At 36.2% G+C, this 13477-nt stretch overlaps 1 protein-coding gene across 1 annotated transcript in view; it reads right to left on the bottom strand.

Moving 5' to 3' along the window:
* LOC145769477 (uncharacterized) overlaps window positions 1–13477 on the bottom strand; it is a 52314-nt gene that overhangs the window by 19808 nt on the left and 19029 nt on the right. Inside the window, exons 15-23 of the mRNA XM_082581124.1 lie at window positions 8569–8703; window positions 7837–8023; window positions 7207–7467; window positions 6486–6602; window positions 3916–4121; window positions 2525–2783; window positions 1874–2170; window positions 1185–1334; window positions 229–636 (exon numbers count right to left, since the gene is read on the bottom strand). Of these exons, the coding sequence (XP_082437250.1) occupies window positions 229–636; window positions 1185–1334; window positions 1874–2170; window positions 2525–2783; window positions 3916–4121; window positions 6486–6602; window positions 7207–7467; window positions 7837–8023; window positions 8569–8703 (2020 nt within the window). The remainder of the gene's footprint in view (window positions 1–228; window positions 637–1184; window positions 1335–1873; window positions 2171–2524; window positions 2784–3915; window positions 4122–6485; window positions 6603–7206; window positions 7468–7836; window positions 8024–8568; window positions 8704–13477) is intronic.

The following is a 13477-nucleotide window of genomic DNA, read 5'->3' as shown; positions in this document are numbered from 1 at the left end:
CCAAAAGTTACTTTAAAGCGCTCCTCAGATTACCAGATATAAAGTTCTTGTTGAACAGGGAAATTAAGCAGCTGAAACACTGTGTACCTGTGTGCACTGTCACTACATTAACACTGCCATCGACAAACGTTCTGGGCATTGTGATCGGACACATGCGTCTCATACCATTAAAAAATCTCCCTATTCAATATCTCTTAGTCTTGAAATTAATCATTCGAAAGCGAGTACCTGTTCCTGAGTATCTTTGTTCACTTGATACACTTTGAAGAACTTTCTGATATCATCCAGTCGTACTTTATACATTCCTCGACGTTTGTCGTCTGTTTGTACAGCTGCAGCCAATGCTCCAAGAATAAATGAATAAAATACCGTTCCAAAAATCATTGCCACTGTGGCCAGAATCATCTCAGCTGGCTGCCGCGCATGAATGTCACCATAACCAACGCACACCATGGTCGCTGTGGCCCAGTATAAGCTGATTATATATTGGTCGAGGACAGATTCTACAACTCTCAAGGTTGGAAACTGGTCACTTGTTGAAACCGCGGCAACCCATGAAGCGTTGTGACAATACGTAATGGCACCGGAACCATTTAACATGATAACATTCGGTCTCACTTGAAACTGTTCCTCTCTCTGAAATTGTCAATGTTTAGATAGGAAGCGTATTTTGCATTTATAAATTTTCTCTAGAGCAGTTTACATTGAAAAAAATACAGTCTAGAAGTCGAGCCATACATAATTGTGAAATTGCAATGAAAGCAACTACAGTCTTGCAGGTCTCTCTATCTCAAGGGTAGAAAATCCTGTTCACTCCGATAGCTCAGTAGATGGACACCTGGCTTTGTGAAGACAAAAATGACAAAACCAAACAACAATCGTTCAACTTCCGGGGTGTGTGTATATAAGTTAATCACTTCAAGGAAAGCTCCATTCAGTGGTATCTGAATGAATAAAATGGTGTATAAGCAACATTTTAACAGCTAAAGCATCTGTTTACCTCGGTGATGAGGCCTGTATGAGGGGGTTAAAGAACCTGCAAGTATGCAAAACTGCGAGGGTTAAGCTTAGGATCGTACTGTATTTTCCAAGGTACACAATCCATCAACAACGCAACTGGTGGTCTACCACTTCTAGACGAAAAAAGTCTTAGAAAATAACTAAAGTAAGATAAAATTATTTACATTATAACTATCGGGAGGGCAAGCGACCAAGAAAAGCATACATGCAAACCAATGGTGAGCCACAAATCCACACATTGCATATCTGGCTGCTTTTATCCAACCATTCTCAGACCGAATCCCCGACAACCAATAAGCGAAGTATCCTCGGAGCTAAATATTTTATAATTTATTATTGATAAATATTTAGTTGCAGAAAATTGCGATCATATCGTCACTAAGTAGATTAAATAATTTACGAGAAACAACCCCACTAACAAGTGGACTACCATATCGTTAACAATTGTTGTCGAGGACCCCCAAACTGCTGATAATGGTAACTTTAGTCAAACAAGAGCATGACGAATTGCAAAGCTAATTATATTCATAATATACTAAGCAATTGACATCTGACAGAGATAACGTGACATAACACAGCATACAAGCAATAATAAAATTAATTTCAAGGTTTAAAAAAATTCCCACTCCTGAGTCACGTAATGTGGGTTCGACACGACCTCAAGTCATAACAAATACTTTATAAAATTATGCTGAATTTCGTTCTTGCTCAACACTATGCATTGAGCAAATGAATCAAAGTAACAATGTAGGCTACTCATTTTGATGTTGAGGAAACTTAAAAGCACATATAAATATTCAGTAGTCTTCAACAGCGCAAGAGCTTGATTGAATAATCTTAGGCATGCTTCTACCTTGTATATCTGAAGCAATCTTGTAAAGCGGAGTGACGCCAGCAGACGCCATTGTTGCTCCGATTCAATGTCGGGGTCTCTCATGTAAAGTATTAATTCAAATGGGAACCACGACAGGAAATCTACAAAGCAGCTGGTGCGCAGGTATTGAAAGGCCGTTCGCCCGGGATGGGTAACCAGAATACCAGCGTGATTGAAGTAGGCGGTATGAGCTTTGACATACATGTCCAGCATCGAACAGACATCGAGAGCATATTGTAAAAATATCAAGGGAAAGTTTCGTGGTAGAAAAGCAAACTGAAAAAAAAATTGCGATTAATTTTCGATAACACCTTTTGTATTACGTAGGCTACTATAGTAAAAAATGGCCATGATGCAAAACAAGTCAAACTTTGAAATAGCTTCAAATGTGAACATCGTAATTGTTTTTTCACCAAAAAATATCAAATTCAAGCAACGCTGATTCAGTCTTCTTTAATAAAATCGCCATAGTTTGATAACATATCTCAGTTCGAAAAACCATATTAAAAACGGTTTAAGTAACCAATTATTCAATCAAGAAAACCGTCTTTGTTTTAATTTATTCAAAATCTTTGTATCAACAGTATTTTGCATGTTTAGTAGTAATAAGAGTAGTGTTTTGTAACACACCTGAAAAGGTACGATGAATACTGTAACGAAAATTTGGAAAACTCTGATCGTCTCGTAGGTTATGTAACCCGTGCTGAGTGGATGGAAAGCATAAGGGAGCAAAAGAAAAGAAAACACGTTTGAATAAGATCTTGACTCCGGGATATCTTTTTCTGACTGTTTAAGTTTTTTAAAAGTAGAAATTTTCTTGCGCCTTCTTGTGTATATTTTAAATTCCTCATCAAAGTACTCTATGTGATAGGAGGCTGGCATCTTTTTTCTGTAAACATTTTTACAAGTTAAAAAATTATGTAGTTTTTACTCTGTGAGTTTTTATTAAAATAGAAGTCAAGCGACAATTAGACAATTTAAAAAAATGCTGCACTATTTCGAAAATAGCTGAAAACTACAGTTATCTTTAAATCATCGACTCTTTCATGCAGTTGTCAAACCCATTTCAATTAGGCCGAAGTAATAATACCTTCATTCTTCGTACACAAATAATATGACAAATAAAAAAGAGAGCATTATCCCAAAAGGCTGAGTAGGCCTACGTAAATAGCCAACAAATCTTAAAAGGGCAGGTATCTCTTTACATCTAACTTTTGTTGTGCTAAAAGTCGTATAGGTTTATTATGATCATCATCATAATCCATCGTCGGTTTGTTCCCCACTAGTGGGGGTGGCCGATTGTTTCCGCACAGCAATTGTTTTAATCCCTTTTCTCCATTTCAAAAATTTTCAAAACTGGAAAACTTGATTTAGATATAATGATAGGTTACCTTAGTAAATAAAATGCTAAAGATTAAAAGAAACTGCTGGCCACCCTACGACAATAAATATGTTGTTTCAAGTCTGACAATTTTTTTGTTTAAAAAGTTCCGGTCGGCTTGGAGCTGAGGAGTAAGCTAGTATGGAAGAAATCGATGACGCAATATGTGATTCCTGAGTTAATTGCAATATCTCATAGCCACAGTCTTGGTTTTAAACATACTGTGAAAATAGAAAGTTTATTAAGATTTTAGGATCAAAGTGAGAAGTTTTGGAATTCGAGACAGTGGTCCTTCAGGATAAGCTGTTTAGGGCGTGGGGTGTACAATACATCAGATAGAAAAGTACTAACCTACAGCGTAGCAAATATTGGTATATACTGTATTTATGAATTATTTTGACGAGAACGTCATTGTCAGAAACAATTCGCAATATTTGTTAACAACTGCACTTGCTCTTGTGTTAAAGTAAAGTATGCCTTAGAAAATTAACCAAACGGAAAAACAGATTTGCGACTATATTTGTAAGCACTGTTCCATAAAAAAAAACATTGCAAAACACTTATTACCTAACTTAGCTCGCATGAAACCTTGTTTAGCACAACAGTGAATAAATTACAATTCAATCATCAAAATACTTACGCTTCTTCTGGCGGTGTATGGATGCATGCTTTGGTAACCTCCAAAACACGATCTCTGTAAGCCTTGTCTTCTTTTATTTGGCGCATTTGTTCTTGCAGAAGAGGAAAACTCTCCAAGACTTCATCAATGTTTTCTCGTTGCAAAACCAGCAACTCACAAGCTGTTTCAGCAACAACGGTTCTCGGTGAGCTACAGCTAAACAGTACCTAAACATATTACAAGTATGAAAGTTGTTAGAACTAACCTGATGTTGAAGCAAAACACATTTAAAAGTTAAAGATGTACTGTTTTTGTGTGGGTCTAAATGGAAGATATTGGTGCTTCTGATCGACATATCTTGCACAACATGAAATTGACAGACTCCTTTCCTCTAATCAGCAATATCGATTCGTGCATCAACAGTTTTGTATGAAAAACGTAAGGTCTATAGTTTTCCATCGTTTGGTTTGTGCTCAATGTTCCCTCCTGTCGGCTAGAGCAGAAGAGGACAAAAGAACCTTTAAAATAAAGAGAAACTGCCGTTCTAGGTTAGGCCTATATACTTAGTCTTTCAAAAATGAAAATTCTAAGCAAAGCATACGGCATGTTATAACTACAGCGACCAATAGGCTAAACGTAGGCCTTGTTCAGCAAACGTGTGATTCTACAACAATAACTGAAAACCGATGTGGCTTTGATTTTGAACTAGACTAAATTTAGCCTATTTTATATCTTTTTCAAATGATAGTTTTGGGAATCTGAATTGCCAAAGTGTGATCACTGAACCTCAAATCACTTTTAAATACCTATTACCTAGTTTCACTTACAAAATGACAAATCGTTCCCTGTTACCAGTATTGTTAGATGCTTTTCGTATTTCCAACACGTGCCAAAAATCCAGTCCATTATTTATATGGTAAAAATAGCACAAAAGTAACTCAAAATATACACAAAATTGTATTTATTAACTACTACTCAAATCATCAACTATCACCAGCGATTCTGACTGTTATCAAGCACAGCAGATAGGCCTACAGTCAAATTTGAAGCTCTAAAGCAGGGGTTACTGAACTGGCGGACCGCGGTCTGAATCCGGACCTTCTGGGTGTTGATGGTGGACCTTGAGCTTTTGGAAGAATAACCTCATTGCCACGTTTCAGGGCTTCATTAAAAAGATTTCTACTAGGAGGAAGCAATTTTTACTGTTATTATCCTAGTTGCTGGGGGGCTTCGACTCTCAGACTCTCCAAAACACTTTCTCAGAAATCCAATTCGAGTTATATTTTACCTAAAAAAGCGATTTGATACAGTCTAGATAGTTTAATTTTAGTGGTTGCGTGTGAAAAAATTTATTCACCGGACCGCTAAAAATATTCAACTTGTCAAACTGGACCTTTGTTAAGATTAGTTGAGTAACCCTGCTCTAAAGTTTGCATGGCCTGTGTATATAGGTCGCCATGGTTATGACCTATTTAATTTGTTGTGTATACATATGTTTTTCCTACACATCTGTACAAATTTCATTTAAAAAGGAGTAGTAACAGCACCCCATGAACAATTCAGTTGCGGTAAGGACTAAAAGAGTAAAGGGCAGGGATATCTAAAGAAGGGGATACGAAGGGTTTTATCACGTCTGACAATAGAAGGGCTTTTGTTTATTGCAAATATTCTTTGTTTATCGTAAAATAACAATTGGCACCGATAGTAGTTTAATAAATCTTGTTATGTTTGTTTTTGTTATCTTTATCCTGCATTGCGGAAAAGCGGACTTGAGCGCTATGCATCGGTGTACGTCTTCCGACGTGCATCTGACCCACGCTGCAGCCGACAGCAATGTCTGTTTCCGGTTGACTACTCTACTTATGACTTAAATTTGGTACTACCCATTACTCGAAATCGATCACTGGGTAGAGGCAATTATCGTAAAGTTTCTTGCCCAGAGAAACAACAGCAAGTGCGGGTGGCTGGAGTCGAACATGCAGGCTATCGACTGCGAGCCCAACGCGCTAACCACTCGGCCACTGCTGCCGATAACTTGCATTGCGCTATTAGCATCAGGCCTGGATAATCACAGCATGCTCATGGTTGCTTGTTAATTCAACTTCCCGTATAGTTGCTTTATATCTAGCCTACTGCAAAGGCTTTGTTAAAAAAACAGCTTCCTGGTAACTTTTCAACTGTCTTTGTAGATAAGTATTCTTTAAATATGCTCTACGTAACATTTGCTAACTGTCTTGTGTAGCTCATTGTACCAGCTGCACTACAAAACTTTCTGCCATTTAAAAAAGAACCACATGTTTAAAGCACTACAAACTACCGCCCTGGTAGTGTCATGAGAATAAGGCAATCGCTGCGAGCCTTCATATCCCCTTCTCTAGATATCCCTGGTAAAGGGTTAAACTAAAACAAAATATACTTCTAATTGGTACTGCTATTTTGCATTCATCAAATGCTGGCATTTGCACAACAATCTAACCTCTTAGTGCAATTTATTAAGAATCGATTTCGCTATAGTAATAGCACCTTCAGCAAGCATTGGTGAAACCTAATTTTCCTGAAAAGCACAGACATCATTGTGTAATATCAATTACCTCACATTCACCAAAATAATCCCCAGCCGTGAGATGATCCAATTTAGTTTCCAGGTCTTCAGAGACGACTGCGCAATGTCCTTTCTTGATAATGTATAAAGTTTTAGACAAGTCTCCCTAGAAATGATACACAAACGTAATGTAGTCCATAGACAAACTTGCAAGGGTATGGGGTTAGATAGTATGGACATTGGACACGTCAACGAGGGAAGTTTCTCAGAAATGAATTGAATTCGGAAGTGGGTGAAATGAGGAAACGGACTAAAGAACATGGAAAGTCCAAGAACATGAAATTATTAGGTATAGGATGACGCCTGCAAGACTGGACCGAACGAAGAAGATGCGATGGACAGAATGAGATGAAGCAAAGAGGTGAAAAGAATCGGACACCCCGCTAGTGAGGATAAAAATTGATTTTGGATGATGATGAATACAAGCTATATATGCAGTAAAACTTTATCTGATCCACACATTCAATTACGGCAATCGAATTATGGCTTATGCATTGTAACAAAGATGCTCCACTAGTATCGTAGAGTATAATAAGCCAAACTAATATGAGCATGGAAAGTATGTACGCTGTGTGTTATGTAAAGTTTCACAAAGAGTAGGCTATGTTGCTATTACAGTAAACTGCTGACTAAAAAATACGCAAGCAGCCATTGCAGTTTTAGTTACATTAGTTTCTTTTTAACTTATAAATATTATCAGAAAATACTACCTCATAAATAATCATATCTCCATCTGAGTAATGATAAATCTGCATGTGTTTGCACAGCATGGCCACGAATGATGGATCAACATCATGGAAAAGCGGAAAGCATGCCACATATTTATTTAAACTTTCGTAAAAGAGAGCGTTATGTAGAAGATAGGAGAGTTCTTTGCCAATTGTGTCTTGTCCAGGTTTTACTGTTCCGGCGTATCTTTTCCACTCAATTACACGCACGTCCATCACACGATCGATCAAGACATCAGGAACCTGCAATGCAGGGAATAATCTACCGCACAATTAGAAATTTTAAATATTTATCTCAGAAACGAGATAATCACCTATTGATGGAATACCTATTTTTTGTATACATGCTTGTTTATTTTCATGAGAGACCTTATTCGTGAACAAGACCATAAAGATATAAGCCTGCAAAAAACAACAACATATTACAGTTTGAAGTTTTGCAGGTTATAAAATTTAATTTTAATAAAACACAATATATGTTTCAAAAACAATTATACTGTAAAACTTATAGTTCTTATTTAAATTTTCACATTGTTCTTTAGTAACATCAGAACAATCATATTTCTTACATTATTACTGCACAAATTTTTTAAGGTTACAACAATCACCCACCAAATGACCAGCAAGGTAGTTCTTTGTATCTAGCATAGAGCGTACAAACTCAACTTCAGCAGCTTGACTGTTGGAAACAGTAGAAGCAATGATGGCAACAAGCCAACCATACATGACTGTACCAACGATCATAGTAAGCAAAGCAATTACTCTTTCTTCAGTTGTACTAGCTGAAATATCTCCATATCTACATTTCATTAAACAAGTATGCTTAATAATGCTGACACGTATAATTTTATGAAATAGGAGAGAAAATAGCTGTTAGTACAGTATTGTGAGTTAAATTGGAAATTTTGTTTTGATAAATTTATATTCCAACTAATGACTAAACAAAAGATAATAAGATCAAAAGAAGACATTTCCATTCAAATAAATTGCGGCACAACATAAAATTTTATAACAGTTAACATAGATTCTACAACCAAGTACACATGCACTGAATTAGATTAGATCACTGACAAAGCAACCTTCACTGTGGCGAAAGTTTTAATAGCATAGTATGAAGAATTTACCTGCTTTTATTGGACTTTTAATTTGTTAAATGCATGATACTTTTTTTAATTCTGATTTACTTCATGATTTTCCATAACACCGACATGGCTGAACCGAGGTTAAGAGAAACCATCTTTAATTTTGCCACCACACCATATGTTTCATATACCATATTTTATTTTTCATAAAAACAGAACACTTGCATCCAAATTGGAGATGTAGCCAGAGTATAGCACTCACCCAGTACTTGTCATGGTCGTCGAAGCCCAGTACATTGTTTTTACATAATCTTCCGCATCACTTGTAAGATAAGACATGTCAAACACCCATCCCCATGTCCCAAACCGGCACTTGTAGGTTATAGTTTCTAATTCTCTGGATAATGTAAACGAAAAACAACTGTTTTGATTTTTGGTTCAAAAACCAAATCCACGATTGAGATCTGGTCGGGCGCCTCCAGCACTGCTCAGTACAAAATGTAATTAATTTCAGTCATTTATTATCATTTTACAAATGTTTGTTCTTTCGTTTTGTTTATATGAATTAAGTTATTTCCTGACGACGGCACAAAGTCTTACCGAAAACGTTCTAATTTAATATGTTTTTAGTTTTATGTATTGTTTTTGAATTGTGCAATTCTTGTGTTTGCAACTGAAATGCGAAGTGCGCGGTATATAATAAACCAAACCTTTAGGTGAGGAGTCTTCTTTTTCTGATGAAATTTTAAAAAAATGTGGGAGAATCAACGACACCAGAGGTAACAAAAGTCACTGGAAAAACCGCAAAAGATAAGATTGCAGTGTTTTTAAATGTCCTTAAAATTACTGAAAAATTTGCAGTGTTGTATTGTACTTCAACATCAAGCACTGGTTCACGTCATCGCTTTTGAAGTTATTGTCTTATGCCAATTTTTTTAATGGAGAAGCTTCCAGAGGTTGCTTGGGGGTTTCTGAGCAGGCTGCGCAAATGTGAAATATCGTCGTCTATGAAGTAGACCCGCTTTCCACGCCTAACCTACGATTCAATTGTCTAGTAACCCAATGGGAAAAACATGATTGTTACCTCAGGAATAGCAACAAATGGAATATTAACAAAAAATCAATATTAATAATACGAATTATTAACAAAAAATCAATATTAATAATACGGATTATTAACAAAAAATCAATATTAATAATACGAATTATTAACAAAAATCAATATTAATAATACAAATTATTAACAAAAAATCAATATTAATAATACGAATTATTAACAAAAAATCAATATTAATAATACGGATTATTAACAAAAAATCAATATTAATAATACGAATTATTAACAAAAAATCAATATTAATAATACGAATTATTAACAAAAAATCAATATTAATAAGACAAATTATTAACAAAATATCAATATTAATAATACAAATTATTAACAAAAAATCAATATTAATAATACGGATTATTAACAAAAAATCAATATTAATAATACAAGTTATTAACAAAAAATCAATATTCATAATACGGATTATTAACAAAAAATCAATATTAATAATACGAATTATTAACAAAAAATCAATATTAATAATACGGATTATTAACAAAAAATCGATATTAATAGTACGAATTATTAACAAAAAATCAATATTAATAATACAAATTATTAACAAAAAATCAATATTAATAATATGAATTATTAACAAAAAATCAATATTAATAATACGAATTATTAACAAAAAATCAATATTAATAAGACAAATTATTAACAAAATATCAATATTAATAATACAAATTATTAACAAAAAATCAATATTAATAATACGGATTATTAACAAAAAATCAATATTAATAATACAAGTTATTAACAAAAAATCAATATTCATAATACGGATTATTAACAAAAAATCAATATTAATAATACGAATTATTAACAAAAAATCAATATTAATAATACGGATTATTAACAAAAAATCAATATTAATAATACGGATTATTAACAAAAAATCAATATTAATAATACAAATTATTAACAAAAAATCAATATTAATAATATGAATTATTAACAAAAAATCAATATTAATAATACGAATTATTAACAAAAAATCAATATTAATAATACGAATTATTAACAAAATCAATATTAATAATACGGATTATTAACAAAAAATCAATATTAATAATACGAATTATTAACAAAAAATCGAGGAAGCAATCTGTGGAGACTTCACCCCAGAGGAATTCGCCACCGCCCTCCACCTAGTAAAACCACACAAGTCTTCAGGGCCGGATAAGATCTGCCCTGAGCTTGTGGTCCATGCTGGCCATGCCCTAAAGTCCTGGTTACGTAGATTCCTCTCTTCCTGCCTGCACCACCTCACAATCCCAAAATCTGGAGAAGAGCTTTAGTAGTTGCGATCCCTAAGTCTCACAAGCCACCAGAGGACCCAAGAAGTTATCGTCCGATATCCCTCCTCTGTGTTCCTTTCAAGATCCTCGAAAGACTGATCTATGCACGCGTGAACCCAATCATTGACCCGCTCCTTCCAAAAGAGCAAGCTGGGTTTCGGCGCGAAAAATCCACCGTAGATCAGGTCACACTCTTGACCCAAGACATCGAGGACTGCTTTGAGGCAAAAAAGAAGGCCGGCGCTGTCTTTTTAGATCTTACAGCTGCCTATGACACCGTATGGCCAGTGGCGTAGCCAGACCTTCAACATTGAGGGGGGTAAAATATTGACAGTGCAAGACAGTAGCATAGTCAAAAATTTTGAAAGGGGGGGTGTTGACAGCCGGCGGGCGCAGCCCGATGGCGTGTTTGCCGAAGGCGACACTTAGCGGCGGGGGGTCTGGGGGGCCTCCCCCAGAAAATTTTGAAAAATTACTTTCAGCTTGGTGCATTCTGAGAGCATTTTCAACAAAATTGTGGGTATGAATATTTCTGTAAAATGGTGCTGTCCGGTGGCATAGCAAAAGGATAAGATCATGTTTTCTTCGGCATTTTTCGAAAATAAAGCTAAGTCTCTATGTTTTCTTGTTGCTAATTCCAGACTGAGATATTTGAATGTTTGGTATTGGCAAAACTCGCTCTTTTAATGCAGTTTCGTTTAAAATTAGGCAAACTTTGTTTTAGAGACATAGGTTGATTGCTTTTTTTTGCGAGATTATTACAGTTTTATTATTTATCAATTTTCTCCTTGGTTGATTCAAAAAACGATCTTATTCCGGTAAGTCACTAACTTTTATGCTCTGAAGTCAACCCAAAGTTTAGAAAATGTAACGTCATGGAGGTCATACATCTTGATGAGTGTCAAGTTACTTTAGGCTATTTCTGATATATTCAAGTTTTGTATAACGAATAGCTGTTTAGATGTTAATCTAGATCGAACAAGCGATCTCAGCAGTTGCAGATGGCTTGCATCCTTGCACAGTTTGACGAGAAATTACATCATAGGCTAAAACTTTTCTTGTAAACAATGTATTAACATCCGTAAATTCAATTTGAAAGGTTGAAACCCCCGAACCCCCCTCCCTTGACTACGCCACTGGTGCAAGACATGCAAGACAGTGGTATATTATTTAATTTCTCTTGTTTTCTACCAGGGCTGGAAAAAATGTTTAGCTTCCCGGAAATCTGTTTTTTAGAGAAAAAATTTTCTGCGGCTTACAATCACGATAATGAGAACCTTATATTTTACTGATCTCCGGAGCTGACGTAAACCTTAAAAGTCATGTCGACATATTCTTGATGCCCCCCTTATCGAAAATTGTTCTTTGTAGTACCACTTTGAAGGAGGATTACGACTATGAACAAAAGAATAAATTTTAAACTTCATTTTGAATTGAAAAGACATGACGTAATGTCTTCCAACCTTAGTTATATATTTTTTCATTACGTAACGTCTTGTAGGAATAAATTGAAAATCAGTATGATCACTCAAAATGAAAGCAATGGGACTACAAATCGTCACTAAACCAATCAATCAATGGTCTTGTTGGACTGAAGATGACAACCTTATATTTTACTGATCTCCGGAGCTGACGTAAACCTTAAGGCATAGATCTGTTGACTCAATGCAAACCCTTTAAAGGTTGGGGGTCGGCTGTCAATTCAACTTTTTTGTATCAACAGTTGTATCTCTATAAAACCACTGAGGCTGCGACTACGAGATTTCTTGACTTTTCCTGACTTTTATTCACCTCTATTGAGCTGAAATTTTGAGCGAATAAAGGTTATAAATTGAAAGATATAAGGCATTTCTCAGCACATCCTCTGAAATATTTCATATTCTATTGTGAAACATTTTCCCACCAGCTGGATGAAAGTAATTAATTGGGCCCATGTCTCGTTAATCCTAACTGTTTCACAGCGTGAAGGGCATTGGCTGTATGTGCAAGCTGCAAGGGCCAATGCAAGGGCATTGGCCCTTGCAACTTGAGTTGACTTACTTGAGGTTGGGATCCAAATATTAAAAAAATAATATTAATATGCATTAATAATTTTTTTTTTTTAGAAAGATGATGCCCAAAACATTGGGGGGGCAGCTGCCCCGCCTGCCCCTCCCCCCTGCCGGCGCCACTGCATGGCATCGCGGCCTTACTTGCAAGCTGCTTCGCCTGCTTCCTGACCGACATATGGTTCATATGATTATGGAACTTGTCAGGAATCGAAGCTTCACCCTCACCACTGGTAGCTCACGGCGAAGCAGACTGAAACGCCTGAAAAACGGCGTCCCACAGGGATCGGTCCTGGCTACACTTCTTTTCAACATCTACACCCACCACCTGCCAACTACGGTCTCCGCCAAATATGCTTATGCGGACGACCTGGCAATTCTCCACTCGACAAAGTCGTGGGAAAATCTAGAAGACACCTTAAGCCAGGACATGAAAACTCTCTCAGCATATCTCCAGAACTGGCGACTGAAACTCAGCGAAACCAAAACTGTGGCAGCAGCTTTCCACCTCCACAATCGGGAAGCTGATCGTGAGCTACACGTCCAGAACAACGGAAAATCTCTGTCCTTCTGCCTCGAACCAAGATATCTTGGGGTGACACTGGACAGATCGCTCACATACCGCCACCATTTGGTGTCACTGCGCAAGAAACTCACATCCCGCGCTGCGCTACTCAAGCGCCTGGCAGGCTCTAGCTGGGGGGCGAGGGC

The sequence above is a fragment of the Aplidium turbinatum genome, chromosome 4 (genome assembly GCF_918807975.1).
Source record: "Aplidium turbinatum chromosome 4, kaAplTurb1.1, whole genome shotgun sequence".
Classification (NCBI taxonomy): domain Eukaryota; kingdom Metazoa; phylum Chordata; class Ascidiacea; order Aplousobranchia; family Polyclinidae; genus Aplidium; species Aplidium turbinatum.
The sequence above is the reverse complement of the archived record's forward strand: the minus strand, read 5'-3'. Positions and strand labels throughout refer to the sequence as shown.